Raw genomic sequence first — 20272 nt, 5'->3', positions numbered from 1 at the left:
CGCACCCCCAGGCTAAGCCGTCATCCTGGGAGGCTGCATTCCCCCAGTCCAGCTCCACAGCCTCTGTTCTGACACCATGAACAGGCCCAGCTCTGCCCGTTGGCAGGGACACACACCCCTGAGCTGCAGAGCATCAGCCAGGGTTCTGGTGAGCAGGCCATCTTTCCAACATAGGCCCGATGCTTACAGGAGCCCCTGATGCCAACATCTGCATCTTCAGAAGAAAGAAGAATAACATGGAAATTATCTTTTGGTACCTAGTGCTTCACTGTGAGCAATGATAAGCCCTCCTCATAATAAAGATCTAAAAACAGATACTAATCAGACGAATCAACAGCCAACAGCTCTGGCCAGCGGCTACAAGAAGTAATTCTGAGATGACCCACCGAAAAACCCCTGCAGCAGAAAGCACTGGAAGTTTGGAGTTTAAAAGAGTATTTTCTTGGCCTGGAGACTGAGCCAGACTAAGCGTGGAGGACCTGCAACACATAAAACACTCCGCCCTCCACACACAGGTCTAGAAATGAAGAATGGCTTTCGGAGGCAGAGCTCAGGGGAAGGCAGGATTTTTCCTTTATTCGCGTTTCCCCCAGTGCCTGGTAGGTAGTGGGTTCTCAACAAATGAGTGCGATTTTGAATTAATTCCTATTTCATGGTAATTTGGATGTTATTGTTGACTTGTTCAAATAAATCTTATCTTCCTGAAATGCAAATTGGCTGTCACTCCCTTACTGAAAACCTCTGAGGCCAAGGCTTCCCTACAACACAACCTAAGCTCCTTACCCTGCCCTGCAAGGCTGTGTGACCACGCCACTCCAATTTCTGCACTGTCCACCCAGGGGACGTACTGTCTTGGGAGGGACTTGGATTAGCCCATTTACCTCCCAGGCTCCTCACTGAAAATGGTCTTTATCTGATACTTGTCACTGTGGATCCAGAGACCCAGAAACAGGACTCAGCGCCTCCTGCTCCTTGGCGTGGTTAGCGGGACTGTCCGCGTCTAATCTGCATCTGGTTAGGCCAGTCTGCAGCCTGCAGTCCTCCAGCAGCTGCCCTGTCCTCAGGGGCACCTGTGCAGCCTCCCTCCCTGTCTCCACCCGCCCTCCTGTGCTCCCACTGCCCACATGGCCTGCCCATCCTGGAGGGGCGCGACTCTCTTCTGTCCCATCTCAGAACCCTCTTCCTGCCCCGTCCCCTCCCTCTCACCTGGCTCTCTGTTCTTGAGCCCTTGCTTTGACCTCATGTTCTTCTGAGTCTGTTCCTGTTCCCTGCCCCTTATCATGGGGTGGAATTGATTTGTTACAAGGCCGGACGATAGACTTGACAAGGACAGGGATCATGTCCCTTGTGGTGCCCACAGATGGACACAGACTTCTCAAACCCCTGAGCCAACTGAGTATCTGAGCAAACACACCAAGAAATATTTCCAAACCTGCTAAGTGGCCAGCCCGACGCAGGTCCAAACAGGACTCGGTTGACACGTGGGACTGCCCGGCAGGGCAGGACGCTGGGCAGCACCCTGACCCACGAGCCGGTTCACAGCCTCCCCAGCTGTGACACCAGAAACATCTCCAGATAGTACCTGATGATCCCGTGGACAGAATTGACCCTGGTTGGGAAACCCTGATGTCATGGGTCCCTCAGGGGACTTTCCATCAGGCTCCCTAATGTCACCTCCCATCAAGGCCTTCCTGGACCAAGCGGCCCCTCCCCTCAGCACTCCGGTCTGGTCTTTCTGTTTATTCTCAGCTCATTTTGACCCCACCCTGCCCCCGGTGCTGAGTACTCACTAGTACCCAGTCACCGAGGGTCCATGAGGCCAGACGCAGGCAGGCTGCAGGTGGGTGGCTGCTCTCTCCTGGCACCTAGGAAAGGCGTGGCCCGCGTCGGGCCTGTGATGAGTCTGTTGAGCCGAGCTCTTGCCTGAAGGGGCCGTGGGCACGTGCTGCCCTGGCACGTGGGCTCCCTCGGTGTTCCCAGCCCCACTGCTGGCCCCTGCCGCTGGTTTTCCTGTCCTTCTCCGCACTGGGGCAGGAGGCCCAGCTGGACGAGGCCGCTCCTTCATGCCTTGAGCGTTTGCTCGCAGCTTCTCCCCACTTCAACCCCAGTGTGTGGAGCACCTGCTGCAGCCAGGTCCAAGCTCTGGGCAGCCAGCTCAGGCGAGGAGGGCGAGCCAAGGGCAGTGGGCCACACTTGGGTTGTCCCTGAGCCCAGGACTCCCAGCTTCTGACCTGCTGGGGGAACTCAGTCCCCTCTACCTCCCAACACTATCCCCCGGGTATTTCCTGGGGACCCAGGCTGGCTTCACAGGGGTCCCTGATCAATGGCTGCCTTCAAGCCGCCAACTACCAACTACAGCGTTCTCCTCCCCCCCCTGGCCACCTGGCAGGAGCCTCACCTCGGACGGTGGTCGGCTGCTGTGCTGAAGGTGCTCCTGGGGGGACTCTTCCCAGCTGCATCAACCTTTGTCCTGGCCTTACAGCCATGGTGCACGAGCCTCAATTCCTCCCCAGTCTTTCTAAATTACTTTAATGGGCTCCACCTTAGTCTCAGAGTTTCTCACCAACAATTTCAATCACGCACAGCCTCCAAGCCGTGGGCCTCTGATCCACAGAAGCTGGAGGAAACCAGCCTCTGTCTATTTTACCTCTGAGCCCACAGCCCAACGAACCCCTCCTTCCCTCCTCTGCTCATCTTAGCAAATTAAAAATGAAATTTGTTAGGGTTGCAGGTATAGCTCAGTTGGCAGAGGGCTTGCCTTACATGCACAAGGCCCTGGGTTCAATTCCTATCACCACCATCTAAATAAATAAATAAATAAGTTTCTTTATGCATGTTGGTGAAAGCAGAGGTGGTGGTGATGGGGTCTGGCATGGATGTCCTGTCCGCATGTGTGGGGTCCAGGCTCAGAGGGGCTGCCACCAAGCTCATCATGGAGGGGTAATGAAAGAGCAGGAGGTTTTGCGAAGGCTGGCCTCAGAGCAGTCGGCCACTTGACTTGCTCTCCCAGTGCCCCAAGGCTCTCCAGTTCTGATGTAATGCTTCAGTACCTTGAGAGAAAATGCCACCAAGTCATTTGAAGAGGTAGCAGTGATGAAGCCGACTAGGCTTCGTCACCTAAGTCAACAAGGAGAATCTGGCCTTGGGCTGGTTCCATGAAGTCCTGCTGAGCCTGCCAGGTGCTGGGACGAAAGCCCAGGGAGGGGAGGGGAGAGCAAGTGGAAGGGCGTGGGGTTCCCTCGCCTGCCAGGAGTCAAGTTGAGCCTCTTTGGAGGAGTCTGTGCTAATGAAGTTGAGAAAAATGTGTTTCCCCAGCCCTGAGTGAGGATGCGGCTTTGCTTAGTGGACCAAATAAATAATCAGGCAGGAGCAACTCTGCAGCCTAATCCAGGCACCGGGCTGCCAAGGCTGCGCCGTTCCACCTCATCATGCCTCAGTTTCACCAGCTGCACCTGGCAGATAAGGCCAGGTTGCAAAATGAAGTGCTCGGAAATGTGGAAAGCTGAACCCGAGAGCTGACAGAGATGCTCGGAGGAGCTGGGGGGGAGAGGCTGCTGCTAAACCCTGAATTACTTATTTTCTAAAGCCATCAGAAGACAACTATTCATTTGTTTATCAAATCCTGTTTCTCTGCATTCCTATTTCTTTTAAAAGAGACATTAGAAAGTAGTTAGCTTCAGGTAGCAGTTGACTGAGGGGAAACAGGATGATTTTTCTACTATTATGTTAGAAACTCCTACGTTAGCTCATCATTTGATGTTCCCAACACACCTACGTGGTGGGTGTCATTGCTAGTTATCTAGTTATGATTACAGTGTGGTGTGGATGTGTAATATTGACTTGGTGTCTCTCTCTCTTGGCTTCACCGTGGAGATGCCTGGAGAGGCTGGATAGCATACCGGTGCCCTTCACACCCAAGATGTTCTGAATTGAGGTTGGAGATGCAGCCTAGGCTGGTAGCTTGGTTTTGTTTTGGTGGTACTAGGGAGCGACCCTAGGTTCTCCTGCATGCTAGGCAAGTGCTGTCTCCAGGAGAGTCCAACATGGAGGAAAGCACCACAAAGGCCTCATTGAAGTGCCGCAGTCTTGGCTGGGCACAGAATCACGAGCCAATCAAGCAGGAACAAAACTTTATTTTGAAAAAGCCGCTAACACTCTCAGCGCCAGCAAGTCAAAAACCGGTCCTCCCACGAGGGTGTCCGACCGGAACCGCGCGCCGACCGGAACCCCGGGGTCCCCCGGACCTCCCCCGGAATTTCCTCCTACTATCCTTCCCCAACCAATGGGAACTCTCCAAGAGTCTGGTAACATGAGTCCGTAACATGAGTCCGGTAGCAGGCCAAGGTGAACAGCGGGAGTCCAATTTGCATATGAATGTAAATCTTAACATAATCATCTCAGTGGCTAGCTGGCGTCACTTTACAACCAAAGGTGCCATACATTGTATATTTGCTTGTGGCTCCTAGCATCTGCCCCCTTCTGTTTAATTAAGCAACAAGCAATGTGGCTAGGGACCGTGCCTGGTAGGTTGTCCAATTTAACATATGGTTCTTACCCGTCATGGGAGAACTGACCTTTAGGCGTCAGCTTCCTGTCTTAGGTTGAATCCACTGTAATCAGAGCAACCCGTCGCTGACTACCGGTCCAGCATTCAGCCATGCTCGTGGATAGGCCTATGCACCAGTGGGGGGGTGAGGTTCTTGCCTCACCTCTGTTGGCCCCCAAATTTAGCCTTGGTGCCAGTGGGGGGGTGAGGTTCTTTGCCTCACCTCTGTTGGCCCCCAAATTTAGACCATCACTAGTAGAAGGGAGGAGGATACAGAAATGCCACGACACCAAGCCAATTGACGGCTCCTTTGGAAAAATTGCGTCACTGGTGACACCATCAGCAAAGATATGCCAGTATTACCACAATAAACATGGGGTGAGCTGGCAAGGAAATTGCATCACTGGTGACACCATCAGCAAAAATATGCCAGCAGTACCACAATTCGGTGCACCAGATGATATTTCACAATGTATGCAACTGATATATAGTCCAGGCAAGTTCTGCAAGCAGTTCAAATTGGAGGAGTCTATCAATATGTCCATATCCTCCCAAAGTAAATCAAGTCCTTGATAGCATTACTTGTTGAGTTATATTCATTGATGCATCAGTTTATACAGTTTACTGTGATAGCTATCATAGAAGCTGTAGTTTGGTTTTATCTCAGTCTTCACTGGAATTGGGATGGAGATGGAAATTCTGGCAATGATGGTAAAGAGACATTATCCTGAACAGAATTATTAAATATAATAAAAAGAAAAGGTGAAAGTAAACAAACAGATCTGTTAAACTCCTTTAAAAACAATCCTTAACAGCCGTTTACCAAATTTAAATTAGTAAACAAACAGATCTGTTAACCATCTTTAACAACAATCATAAACAGCTGTTCACCTAATTTAAATTAAACCATATAAATCACGTGAATAAAGAAAAAATTCGGATCCATTTTTTCATGAGCGCTCCTCATATAAGAAATATGGACATACACACATACAGACATACAACACAAAACAGAAGTGTGCACACAACATACAACACATAAGACAATAGTAAATAAAGGCCTTGTAACTATACTTAGGTGAAATCTCCATTGCAATGTTTAAAAACTCCACAGTCAAAAAATAAATAAATAAATAAATAAATAAAAAAAAATAAAACACAGTCAAAAAATAAAACTGATCAGAAAAACATTAACCTAGGTTTGTATGAGCTCAAAAATAAAATAGAACTTTATGATGTGGAAAAATGCAATAATAAAATAGATACTGAAAAAAAAAAAAACACCTTGGTTAATCACTGTCGCCGATGTAAGAATAGCCAAGCTGGAGCTCTGGATGTCAGCTGTTATGGATTTGAGTCAAATCATCTTCTTTTTCTGTAGAAATTGTTTTAGTTAATCTCTCTGGAATCCAAATTGGTTGCTGTTCATCCTGTGGGAAAACACAGACAGCGCCCCGATTCCAGACTATCACTGGATCCGGGCCTTTCCATTGTCCTGTTAGAATATCTTTCCAAAGTACCTTAGGCTTATGTACATTTTTGGGGTACAAATGTCTTTCCGCAGCACTAAGTCCCGATGAATCTAAATTTAAAAAGTTTAGAGTAAAAAGGGTTATTTTAAGTTTATCTTTGGGGGATATATACCCCTTTCCAATTCCCTCCTTTTGTTTTAATAAGTACATTTTAATAGTTTGATGAGCTCTTTCAACTATGCCTTGTCCTTGTGGATTGTATGGAATTCCTGTTATGTGAGTAATACCAAATGATGAGCAAAATTGTTTAAAAGAGGAGGAAGTATAACCAGGACCGTTGTCCGTTTTTAACTGTTTTGGAACGCCCACAGTGGCAAAATTTTGTAAGCAATGAGCTATAACATCTTTAGTTTTTTCTCCGGCATGAAGGGAGCCCATCAAAAATCCGGAAGAGGTATCAACTGTAACATGTAAATATTTTAATTTTCCAAATTCTGGCAAGTGTGTGACGTCCATCTGCCAAATATGGTTAGGTATTAGTCCTCTAGGATTGACTCCAAGATTAACTTGTGGTAAAAATGTCACACAATTTTGACATTGTTTTATTATATGTCTGGCCTGTTCTTTAGTTATTTTAAAACGCTTTTGTAAAGTATTAGCATTGACATGGAACCTTTTATGAAAATTTATAGCTTCTTCTATTGTGGAGAAAATATGTATGTCATGTGTAGATTTATCTGCTAGTTCATTGCCCATACTAAGGGCTCCAGGCAATCCTGTATGTGCCCTGATATGACCTATGAAGAATGGATCTTTTCGGTCCCAGATTAGACTTTGTATATCGGAAAACAAAGAGAAAACAGTAGAGGAAGGGGAAATCCTACCAGCATCTTCAAGGGAATTAATAGCATTAACTACATACTGACTATCAGAAAATAAATTAAATACAGAATCTTTAAACATCATAAAAGCTTGTAATACTGCATTAAGCTCTACCTTTTGAGCTGATTGTTTGGGTACTAAAAATGTAAAAGTTTGATCAGGAGTAACTACTGCTGCTGTACCATTGTTTGACCCATCAGTGAATATATTTGGAGCATTTATGATAGGGGTTTTTCTTGTCATTTTTGGAAAAACTACAGGATGCTTAGACCAAAAAGACAACAAAGGATTAGATGGTAAGTGATTATCAAATGAAACACTAGTTTTACACAGGATTATTGCCCAAGTATTTAACTCATTAGCTAACTCATCAATTTGATCCATAGTATATGGAGTAATAATTTTATTGGGAGAAATCCCAAACACTCCCTTAGCTGCTTTTATTCCTTTGAGTATTAATTGTCCTACAGCCTCAGGATATCTAGTAAGAATAGTGTTAGGGGAATAAGATAAATGTATCCACAATAATGGACCTTCTTGCCAAAATACTCCTGTAGGAATATTTTTTGTTGGTAGTACAATAAATAATAAAGGCAAACTTATATCAATTCTATCCAAATGCATATTTTCCATATATGTTTCAATGATTTTTAATACTTTTCTTGCTTCAGGCGTTAACATGCGGGGTGAATTTGGATCTGATGGACCTTTTAGAATATCAAATAAAGGTCCTAACTCTCCTGTTGGTATGCCTAGATAAGGCCTTATCCAATTTATGTCTCCCAATAACTTTTGAAAGTCATTAAGTGATTTGAGTTGATCTACTCGTATTTGAATTTTTGGTGGACGGACCATGGTTGAGGATAATAGAACTCCTAAATAATTAATTGGAAGATTTAATTGTACTTTATCTATTGCTATCTCTAGATTATAATTTTTCAATAAATTTGTAAGTGTGGCATAACATTCTAGTAATGTGTTTTTATCTTTATGTGCCAGTAACACATCATCCATATAGTGAAATATTTGTAGTTCAGGATTTTGGTTTCTAAGTGGCTGGATTGCTTTATTAACATAAATTTGACACATAGTTGGGCTGTTAGCCATCCCTTGAGGGAGTACTTTCCATTCATATCTCTGATCAGGACCTTCATGATTCAGTGCAGGGATAGTAAATGCAAAATGTGGACTATCCTCGGGATGAATTGGAATTGAAAAGAAACAATCTTTAATATCTATAACTAAAACATGCCAGGTTTTTGGTAAAGCAGACAATTGAGGAATCCCTGATTGAGCAGGTCCCATAATAACCATCTCATTATTAATGGCTCTTAAATCTTGTAATAATCTCCATTTACCAGATTTCTTTTTAATGACAAAAATGGGAGTATTATAGGGGGATACGGAAGGTTGTATATGTCCTTCCGCTAACTGTTGTCTGACCAAGTCATGGGCTACTTGTATCTTTTCTTTAGTCAAGGGCCACTGAGGAACCCACACTGGTCTTTCTGATTTCCAAGTAATTTTGATTGTCTCAGTGGCCCTTTCTGAAAACCCAATTCATGTCTATTTATTTCTTGATCTATTTGAATAGGTGCTGTCATACCTTGTTCTTGTTCTCTTAATCTTTTTTCTTTCCTAAAGCCTTGTTTAGCCCTAGTAGTGGGCGCGTTAGGATTGATGTTATTTGTTAATGTCAATCCTAATTGATCTAGGACATCTCGTCCCCATAAATTTACAGGAAGATGATCCAATACATAGGGCTGTATAGTTCCTTCACATCCTTCAGGATCCCTCCAATCTAATACCATAGCACTTCTATGGGGATTTGTTGCCACTCCTAGGCCTCGAAGCGTTTGAGTGGCTTGTTGTAATGGCCAATATTTTGGCCATTCTTGACGAGAGATGACACTAAGGTCAGCTCCTGTGTCCAGCAGCCCATTAAAGTCATGTCCTTGAATATTTAATTTTAGCATTGGGCGAGAATCTAAATTCAAAGACAGCATAGCCCAATCTACACCTGTGGAGCCTAATCCCTTGGAACCTCTTTCTACATTACAACTGGAAAATTTATCATGCAGGCTGGGTATTATTAATAACTGTGCTATTCTATCTCCTGGTGAAATTACTGATATACCTCTTGGAGAACTAGCTATAATTTTTATTTCACCTTCATAATCGGGATCAATTACCCCAGGACTTATCATAAGTCCTTTTAGTGTAGAAGAACTGCGTCCCAATAATAAGCCTACTGTTCCCTGGGGAAGAGGTCCTTTTACTCCTGTGGGAATGATTTGAATTCCCATCTCTGGGGTTAGTACTGCTCTGGCAGAGGCGCAGATGTCCAGCCCTGCGCTCCCTCTAGTTTGTCTGATGAGGGATTTAATGGATAATGCGTCCTGGGCACTACCTTGATGGGGCTGTTGGGTTCCTCCATTGCCCCATATATTTGTGGTTTGGGGCCCCGGGGCATTGGGCCCTCTAGTCCGTTTTTTGGCAATGGAGCTTGATACCTTTCTCCACGATATCGTGGGTAAACACTTGGTCCTTGTCCGTTTTTTGATAACGGAATACCCTCTATGGTGGTTTGAGAACGGCATTCATTAGCCCAATGTCTCCCTCTACGGCATCGTGGGCAAATACCTGGTATTCTATTCCTTTGATATCCAGCTTTGTTAAACCCTCCTCTTATGGGGCAACTCCTTTTAAAATGTCCTGTTTGATTACAATTATAGCATGTTCTTGGCCTGGCATCTAAAGCCTGTTGTACTGCTGCTAAGACTTGCCCCTGTTCATTAATGTCTCTACATAATTTAATATATGTGTTTAAATCCTCATGTCTCCATGGTCTAATGACCTCTCTGCAGCAACGATTTGCTTGGTCATAAGCCAGTTGTTTTATAAATGGCATTACCTGTTCTGTATTTCCAAATATCCTAGAGGCTGACTGAATAAGTCTATCTACAAATTCAGCATAAGGTTCATTAGTTCCTTGTATTACCTTAGATAATTGACCTTGTAAGTCTCCATGCCCCTGTAAAGTTTTCCATGCCCTAACTGCATCTACAGCAATTTGTGCGTACACACCAGGGTCATATTCAATTTGTTGTCTTTGACCCTCATAAGGTCCCTTCCCCAAAAGCATTTCTATATTTCTTTGAGGATAACCAGCTTCTGCATTTCGCCTAGCTGTCTCCATGCAAAATTCCTCATTGGCAACCTTCCATAACAAATATTGTCCTCCGTTTAGCACAGATCGACACATGTTAGCCCAATCTGCTGGTGTCATGTCCAAGTTGGTAACAGATTCGACCATGCTTATTGTGAAGGGAGCTTGCGGCCCATAGGTCGTTACAGCCTCCTTTAATTGCTTTATTGTTTTGAAATCTAAAGCACGGTGAATTCGTTGCCCTCCTGCCTGCTCAAGTACAGGGCATGCTAATCTTTGGGGTCCTGCCTCAGAATTCCGTCCATCAACTACGGTAGTTGAGGGCCGCTCAGCGGTAGATGGAGCTGTTGGCTGAGTTACGCCCTCTGGTGATAGAACGGAGTTGGTAGCAACCTCCTGTTGTAATTCTCCACCTGATGGCTGCTTGTCCTCTAAGCTTGCTTTCTTTAAATTCTCCTCTGTCTGACTAGCTTGAGAGACCTTCTCTTTTGCTTGACCTAGCGTTTTTTCTACCATAGTCTGGACCTCTAACAATTTACTTAACAGTTTTTCGGTTTGTTTTTTATTGGATTCTAATCTACTATAACCTAACCCAATAAGGTAGGATAAAACAAAGCCGAAGCAGAATGAAACAAAGACGGAGCAGACAATGGTTGTATCAATTTTCTCTTTCTCAGGGCTGAATAACTTCAAACCTTGAGCCAACCATTTTTTCCAGTTCGCCTGAGAAAATTCTAGGGCTAGGGAGCTCGAAATAAAAACAAAATAAATCAAAACAAGAACACATTGTTTTCTGAGAAGGTCATCCATCCTGTCGCCTTCCCTCAGGGGCGAGCAATTTACTCACCTCTAAGCTTCAGGCGTTCCCCGTACGGGCCGCCAAATGCCGCAGTCTTGGCTGGGCACAGAATCACGAGCCAATCAAGCAGGAACAAAACTTTATTTTGAAAAAGCCGCTAACACTCTCAGCGCCAGCAAGTCAAAAACCGGTCCTCCCACGAGGGTGTCCGACCGGAACCGCGCGCCGACCGGAACCCCGGGGTCCCCCGGACCTCCCCCGGAATTTCCTCCTACTATCCTTCCCCAACCAATGGGAACTCTCCAAGAGTCTGGTAACATGAGTCCGTAACATGAGTCCGGTAGCAGGCCAAGGTGAACAGCGGGAGTCCAATTTGCATATGAATGTAAATCTTAACATAATCATCTCAGTGGCTAGCTGGCGTCACTTTACAACCAAAGGTGCCATACATTGTATATTTGCTTGTGGCTCCTAGCATTGAAGACCACGGGTGTTAAGGGCAGAAGGGCTGGCTCTGTGAGCCCAGGCCTGTGTCCCCCTTGAGGAGTTGGTGGCACCAGCTTAGATCTTCTGGGGACACCTGCTTCTCTGGCCTCAGGCTGATTTCTAAGAAATCAGCAAAGACTCAGCATGGCTGCCTTTCACAGCCCTCCCAAGTCAGGTGGCCCCAGAGAGGAGCCTGGTCAAATTTGCCTGGCTCCCTGGAGTCATCAATGGAATAAGCAGAAGGCAGTTCTGAGGAGCCTGGGCTGGGCAGAGGGCTCCCCAGGACAAGGCATGGCACTGGAGACGTGTGCATGGCCACAGTGCTGGCAGGACCGTAAGGATGTTGGCTCAAAGGTCACCTTCATGGAGGTGGATTAATAAATCCAATGGCTGTACCGATGTCAATGTGAGAATATTTAGACCAGTGACTCTCAGGGCATCTTGGAAAGACCCGGAGGGTGTGTCAAATCCCAGAGGGCAGGACCCTCCCCCAGGGCTTCTGATCCAGCCCACGACTGGGCTTGGTATGCTGCCAGTTGGGGCCATGCCTTGGAGGCTGCCCCGTTGGCCGACCCTCTTCTACATGCCCGCTCTGTCACTTGTCTGACTGCCACCTGGACACCTAGTGCTGCCACTCTGCTGTGCCCACAGGGAGCTTCAATTGTCAACTGACATGTGACAGCATGGCTCCCAGCTCCAGCACCAACTGACAGGCTGAGCCTCACGCTGAGTCCCTACCCGCTGGCTCTCACACCCTGGGGAGATGGTACCCTGATCCCATTTGCACCCTAAGGAAGGAACAACAGACCTAGACCTGCATAACCTGCCAAAGGTGAGCGGTTTGGGAAGAAACATGAGTGCTGACGTTCTCCCTTCACCCACCTGCCAAATGGCAATTTCCTGTGGCTCAGCCCATAGCAGAGTCAAAACTTTGAACCCAGTAGGGCCACCACCAAAGCTGGGGCTCCAACCCAAGCTCCTTGTCTCCTGTGACTCAGAGCTCTTTCTAAGGCCACCAGAGTATGACTGACAGGACCATAATGACAGCAGAAGGTAAGATCACAGGTGTGAAAGCCCACCCTCCCAAGTGTGGCCTGGGTCTCCTTGGGAACAGGAGGACCAGGAATCTGTGTGAGGCCACCGCTGGCAGCTAGCTTCCAGCCCACCCCTGGCCAGCCGCTTTCCTGTACCTGAGAGCCTGCAGCTAGAGGCCTGCGTGGGATCCAGGTGTTTCTGCAGGGACAAATCAGGTGGTGTGGATGTGGCAGAGAGAGGCGTGAAGCTGCAGCTGTGCTTTGCAGACTGGGGTCCACAGGGTACATGAGGGCACAGAGTCACTTGGCTCTTCTGGCAGCCAAGCAGAGTGGCTGCGTCCAATCCTGAGTGTCGCTGGTGCAAAAGTAGCAGGACAGGGTGGCAGCAATGCCACCATGAGAAGAGCCCTGCTCACATGGGGGAATTCCATTCCTCCCCACATCGAGATGACTGGAGCTCTCTGGAGGCTTTTCTGACTGACAGGACTGTGCGGCTCTAAACCGCCAGCGACCACCAGGCCAGCCCCATGACACAGAACCCCGCAACCCAAGATGCCCATAGCGCCCAAGTTGAGACCTTGCACTGGGATGGTACCTTAGCGACTGTAGGGCCACCTTCTCCAGCCTCGAGTCAGGTCACGTGGCCCTTAGGCAATTCTGCTGGTACCTGTACTCTTAATAAATCCCTTTATTTGTAGATTAGTTGGAGGGGATTTTGTTGACCTCTTCTGAGAAAACGGCCTCAGGGCTGACCAGAGCAGTGAAAGCTGGCCCCTGCAACCCAGGGCTGGGGGCGTCTCCAGTACGAGTCTGGGGGAGTATAGTCCCATGGAGGAACATCCTGGCATCACAGGGACGTTGTCATAAACAAGTCAATCAACCAAACACCCCCTGGCCTGGGTGAATGTGCATCCCGTGTGCACTGACATCATGCTCTGCCTTGCCCGCGGGAGCGTTGGTCGTGCATTTTCTGTCGGAATGTCTTGGAGCTCCACTGGGTGGCGGCGGGAGAGCCCAGGAGGGGAGGAGGCACAGGAGCAGGGAGCTGCCGACTGCCACGGTGTCCAACTTTGACTCTGGATCAGTCACGTGGGAGAAAACCGGCACAGATATCCAGGAGCGGACGCGGCCATCCTGCTGTACTGGGAGGCCTTGCAGCCGCCTTTCTGTGGCTGAGCATGACGACAGCACCAAACTCCTCCTCAGGGACGGTAAAGGAGATCACCACTTAGGTACTTAGCACAAACCTTGGCACATGGCAACAGTCAAGAAGGTTGACACCAGCATTGGTAGTGACAATGATAATACGTCTTGGGAGCACTTTTGGTCCTCGATCAGCCAATGGGTAATGACAAGACAAGAGAGCATTTTCAGAGGTCTGTGCGGGTCAGGGGAGCTCTCTGGCATGAAATAGGTGCTCAGTAAATGTCCTCTTCTCCCACCCAACTCTGACATCCGCGGTTATCTGTGCATCTCTACCATGGGCGCCAGATCAGGGAGACAGCCTCCTGCTGGGGGCACCTGCCCACCACTGCCATCTGTCCTGCTTCCTGTTTGGCCTCATACCCCCGGTGGAGACCACCTCGAGCTATCCATCTGGCCCCACCTGCCTGCCAGTCTGTCGCCCACTCCTGTCATCCCCTGTTGACAAATCTGTAGCCGGCAGATGACACTCATGGTGTGAGGGAGTCATTACCACCTGCTAATATTTTTATAGAATTTCATAAACTTGGTCATTCATGAATCATTTACAGTGCTTTATTCCAATGACGAGTTCACAAATCACTCAAACGCTGGCAAAATGCATAATAATGAGTAATATTTCAGGAAGCTTTGCATTAATACGTCAGCTCTGGATCCTGCAAGAGCTAAATTACTTTGCCAGGTGTCACTGTGGGTCAGAAGCATGGGAAGCCCTCTGGGGGCTTGGGTAGGGGCTGGCAGGGTGGCAGAGGGTCGTGGAACAAGATGGTATTTGAGAAGCAATAGGTCATCCAGCCCGTCAGACCCTTCCCAGCCCCAACAAGTGACAGTCCTAGGAGAGGGGGCTTGCCGCTGGGGTCAAAGCCTGGCTGGGGTGGAGGCAGGAAGAAGCGCTCCTTCGTGGTTGAGACTGCAGGGCTTCCGAGCTGGGGAGAGGGCCATGGATCCCAAATCCAATACACACCAGCTGTGAGCCCTTGAAAAGTTGCGTAATGGTTTTGTGCTTATCTGTAAAATGGTGTTAACTCCTACTTCTGAAGTCTCTTGTGTGAAAGAGATTAAATAAGAGAACGTACTCGAAGAGTTTGGCAGGCCGTCTGCCAGGCGGCGCTCAGTAAACAGTAGCTGCGATGACGATCCAGGATCAGGGCCAAGAACACGTGTACCCCAGATGACGCCTCGTCACGCAGATCCCCGTGGCTTCCGTCACCAAGATGCTTTCCTGCTGGATGTGGGAAATGTCAACACGTTGACATGTCCTTATGCGTGAGTAGCATTTAAAACTCTAAAAGCCAACAACATTGGCGCCACGTCACGTCTCTCCGCGTGTCCTCATGTTCTCCGCCATGGAAACTTGCAGAAGAGGAGCTAAAGGGTGGAGATCCAGAGGCCCAGGTTCTACTCCACCTTGATCACCCTCACATGGAGGCCCTGGCTGCACCAGGAAGACAGGGAGTTCCGTCTAAGTAGGAGATTGGAACGTGGGGTCGGCACATTCCCATGTCAAAGCGGGTCCACAGAGAGCAGCTGTCACTAAGTCCAGAGACAGAAGAACCATGCGCAGCAGTTAGGAGACCTTCCTCAGTGAGGACACGAGGGGGCAGGACAGGACTAGAGGGAAGGGGTGAGGCTGGGAGGAGGGGGCGTGCGACACTGCACCCTCCTGAGGGTGGATGGTGGCCCCAGGGCCACCTGAGTGAGACACTGCCTTCCCACTGAGTTTCAGTGGGACACGGCCCTGTGCCAGGGTAAGCCAAGCCACACCACCCTGGGGCACCACTTCCTGGCATGCCATGCTGCACAAAGGTGAGAGACTAAGATCAGTGGACTTTGAACGAAGCTTGGGCACTGGAAGGAGAGATCCAGGAAGCCAGGACCGGCTCTCATGAGCTCTGGAGGTCACTCTTTGAGCTCTTTTCCCTGCCATTGTGACTGTCCCCAGATGTCTGCCATCTCAGGGGATTTCTTCCCGTCCTTGAAGATCGAGGTCAGTGCCATCTATGAATGTTCCCTGAGGCCCTGGCAGATGGTGGCCCAGAGTCTGTCTCTGAACTTGGGAGGATGCCCAGCAGGGTGACTTTTCTGGAACCCTTCCCGGAGTGCACAGACCTCAGACAGGTCATTGAGCCACAGAGGCATCCGAACGGTCAAGCAGCCCCTACCAGGGTCCCTTGTTTCAAGCACCCCCCCACCAGGGTCCCCCAAGAGGCACCAGGTCTCACACCTGAGCACCGGCACTATGTTCCCTCTCTGGTTTTACCAGTCCTGGCTCCAGGGCTTGGAATGCTCCAGGTGACCTCCTGTTCCATATCCTTTGTCCTGTGTCTCCAATCCCCCAGGGAGCTCCTGAGCACAGATTCGTACGAAATCCCCCTCTGATACTGAAGGAGGGGCGGCAACATATTTGTCTAACATCAGAATGAGAAATCATGTCTGTGGCAGATGTCAACATTCTCAGGATTGGACTTAGGAAACTGATGTTAGAAATTTGAAGAACTTAACTGGAAAATTCAGAAATATTCAGGAAAATAATTACCAAGAGTAGCTTTGATTTATTGAGATTTATTGAGTACCTGCTAAGTGTTGGGCATTGTGCCAAATGTTTGCAAAATAACTTCACTTCATCTTTTACTGTCCTTAGAGGTGTGAATTCTATCTGTCCTTCAAGGACAAGTCACATGATCATAGAGAGTAAGTGGGTTGCCTGAGATCACTCAGGTCAGGAAACGGCAGTGCTGACTTGGATGGCCTTTCCCTGGTCCAGGAGGTCACAACCACTGTGCCATGCACACTGAAGTATGCCTTGCCTTTCCTCAGTTCCTTGCACCTGAAACCTCAGGGGTATCCCCAAGGCAGGCATGGAAAGAGAAGGGTGCATTTATCCATAATCTGCTGCCAGTGATTTCTAGTTCCTGGCGAGGCCAGCCAGAGCTAGGAATGTCTAAGGGAATCAATGTTCTATTTCTACAGCAACCAGAGACCCCACTGGGCCTCCGTTGAGGACTTGTGCCTCATCTTTGGTGCCCCCCAACAGGTGGTGCCCCTGCAGATGCTCAGAAAACCCTTCAGCCAGGCTTTAGAGAGGGAACCTGGGAGGTGCCTCCTCCTCCACTGAGGATCTGGGGTGCGCTGCTCAGCAGGGACCTGCTGCCTGGCAGGGCTTCCCTGTGCACCACCCCAGCCCCTTACATCTGTCCAGCACCTTATGTCTCCAGCACCTCAAACCACCTTCCGCTCACTCAGAACCCACAGCAAACCAGCGGGGCAGGTAAGAAAACCAAAGAGGAATCCAACACACCCAGCCCAACCATGAGCACTCTGGTTTCTCTTTCACAGTGGATGTCGGAGTGAGTGCTCTGTTTCCGTGGGGTACCTTGGATCTCCCCACATAGCTGACACTCCTTCCAGAGGATTCTACATGGCAGCAGAACACTGCCTTGGCACAGAGCCACAATCTGACCCTATTGCTGAGCACCAAGCAATTCTTCCACTTTAAGGACCATATCCTGCTGTAGGATCATTGAACAAAAATCTTATAACATTCTCTCAGGGTCCTTAGGATAGAATTCTAAGGATGCACCTGTCACGTCCGAGGGTTTACACCTCTTGATCAGCAATCTGGTTTCTGGAAAGCAAAGTTATCTAAAGGCTCAGGCCTCCTCTGAGCTGCCCTTAAGTGTCTCTCTTGGTCTCCAGGACCCAGAATCTGATCGGCTCTGGGGGTTCTACTGACAAGATAGGGACCCTCCATGTTACCCTCTCTGGATCCACATCCATCCAGCACTTACAGAGACACCCTGAAGCGACACAATCTTGGGTTTGGTGAGGCGCAGCAATGATCACTCAGCAGAAAGAAAACCCTTCAGAAGCCATGTCCGTGCGCACAGGGTGTGTGGGGAGAGTACTCACTTGGTAAGTAGCCATCACTTCTCTGTCCAAGGTCCGTGTCACGGAGACGCTGCCCGTGTTCTCATTGATTCTGAAAATTCCTTTAGGCTCTTGATCCACTCCCTTTCCAGTGAGCCGGAACCTGGACCCTTCAGGTCTGTCACTATCGACTACCTGGTCAGAGAAACAGAGTGACATTTAAGACTGTCTGGAAGATACAGAGACAGTACATTGCCAACAACACTTGGGGACCAGTCTTCTCTCTCAGGTGCCAACACAAAGGTGCCTGATGGACTGGGATTTGCCTACAGCAGCATTGCCCAAAATAGCCTTGCAAAACTACCTTTCATCCTAACACTCGGATCTCTGCAGCTTGCGGGGGGTGGGGAGTGAACCAGGTGGAGGAGACAGTGATGGATTGAGGAGAGCAAGAACAGCAGGAAGTTCAAAGTTGGACATTCATACTATTTTTAACTTCAGGAGATGGAGTTTTTCTCCTCTGCAAGCAAAACTAAACAGGTAATGGAAACCATTTGCTCACAATCCTACACTGGGGGGCCTTGATCAGGGCCAGGTCTTCACGGGCATCCAGTCGTCATCGGCAACACCACGTCCCGGCCACAGCACCACCGCCCCTACATACACAGGTAAGAGGCTCAGAGTGAGGGAGCTCTTCAGATCTGTTTCTTTTTTAAATCTTGAAACAATTCTGGGGAAGGTGTTCCCCCCCACCCCAGTTATTCCTACTTAGTAGGTAAAAACTGAGGCACAGAGACATTTAGCAAGTTGGCTGAGGTCACAGCTACCAACAGATGAAGCTGGGATCCAGAGCCACATCTTCCATGTCTCTGCCATGTGACACTGTCATTTCTGAATTTACTTTAAGGAAATTCTCCCCAGATTGTTGACCTGGATTTGATATTTGAAGAGTAAATTCAGAAGGTAAAGGTGGAAGGTTTGGGGGGTAGCTCAGCAGCAGATCACCTGCCTACCACAGGCTGGGTCCTGAACAGTGTCCCCAGCTCCACACACACGAAAAAAAAAAATGTAAAGGGAAAAGAAGGTCGTACCAGGCATAAGGGATCACAAAGGACAAATGGTGAGACGTCAGCAGGGTCTGAGTAGAGGTGAGGCCAAAGGAAGCCAGAGACCACGTTATGGGGGTCTCTTTGTGATATTGGGAGTTGGGCAGTTAAAGAAAGAACTATTATTTGTATAAATTGGCTCTAGAGTTTAGACCCAGGTTATCTCTATATATCTAATCTCACTTTATCACAAGAATTTACAAATGTTGATTTGATCATAAGGAAATTACCTGTACGTCACAAACACTACAGACAGTTGGTGACATGGAGCTGAAATAAAGCTGACTTGCAACCAGCTACAACCACTTTCCACATGTACCATCACCTACTGAAACAGTCAACCAGGCCAGGTGCAGGTCAATCTGCACCCTCCAGAATCAGTGGATGTCTCCAAGCCTGCACCTGCAATTCTGCTGCCTGACACCAGGTGGCAGTGGTGCCTAAGGCAGCATGAACTCGATGGTTTACCTGGCTGGAAGGCTGAGTTCCAAAGGACAAGACAATTTTTTGTTTTGTTTGGTTTGGTGTTTTGTGTTTTTTCCTGGTTTAAAATGTTCTTTATTGAAATACACTGAAGGTTTTAATTAAACGCCAATTACCTCTGCTTGCATTTTTAAGATTAATGGAAAATACGATCATTAAAAATAAGGCATGTGATACCTTGTGGCGAAAAGCATTTTTAATCACCACTTGCCTTGATTTAATCTACCTGACATCTTCTCCTGACCTACTTCCCCTGCTGGGGGGCTCCAGGAGGTCCAGAGCCACAGCTTACGGGGCTCACTACTAGATGCCAACTCCTGGCCAAGAGCCCGGCACACGGCGGGGCAGACACCAACCGGTGCTGCTTACTGAGGAGTGCTACTGCTCAGACAGAGGCGTCCCAGTCCTAGCTGCGCCAGTGACCACCATGGACCTTCATGCCCCTGAGGCTCTCCTCATCTGTGAGATGGGAGTAACAGGCTAATGTCCCAGGGATCCCAGGGTTTAAAGAGACAGTGGAAAGTACACAGGAGGGGCCCAGTGAAAGACAGCCAGCAATTGCAAGGCTAATTGTGATAATCACAACAAAATGCATGATGTTGTTCAGTAGGTCACTTGGACACCTCCAGGCATAAAAAGCATCTAGCTCTGATTAAAAAAAGGAATCCCTCTCTACGGGAACAGATTTCCTTTCTAAAAACAAAACTCTCAAACCTCTCTGTTTCAAGAAGAGAGAAGAGAGCTGGGACAGCTGGGCACAGTCCGTTCTGCCATGCCCCAGCATGGACTTCCCCCAGCATGGACTCAAACCCCGCCTCCTTCTCCACGCATACCTGAGACAGACCCTGCCCACCTACAGGACAGTCTAGTGGAAAAGGACATGGCGTCCTGCAGTAGCTAGGGAGAGACCACATTCCCAGGAAGGGACTTCTGGCCCCACCTGCCTGCCATAGGCCTACAGGTGAGGACATGCCGGGAGAGGCTTCGGTGGTCTTTGCTCTTTCTTGGCCCTTCCCTGCTCAGGAGGGGTGGGGAAGTCAAGAAGCATCATGGGCCCTGGGGGCAGACATTACCACCTCCGGTTCTCTACCTGCTGCTCGGCACCCACAGCTCAATTTTAGACTTGGAAATTCTCCTGAGCAATTGTTTCCATTGCCGCCAAGGTCAGGTGTGGATCATTTCCTCCTCCTGCCTCAGAGAGCGGGAGCCACTTGACCTCAAGGAA

General features: G+C 48.4%; 1 protein-coding gene across 1 annotated transcript in view; it reads right to left on the bottom strand.

Moving 5' to 3' along the window:
* Positions 1-20272, bottom strand: part of CDH13 (cadherin 13) — an 880020-nt gene that overhangs the window by 367905 nt on the left and 491843 nt on the right. Inside the window, exon 5 of the mRNA XM_081274813.1 lies at positions 17501-17653. Within this exon, the coding sequence (XP_081130939.1) occupies positions 17501-17653 (153 nt within the window). The remainder of the gene's footprint in view (positions 1-17500; positions 17654-20272) is intronic.

This window comes from Spermophilus citellus, assembly GCF_964194105.1.
Source record: "Spermophilus citellus genome assembly, chromosome: 18".
NCBI lineage: Eukaryota > Metazoa > Chordata > Mammalia > Rodentia > Sciuridae > Spermophilus > Spermophilus citellus.
This window is presented reverse-complemented; position numbering and strand designations above follow the sequence as displayed.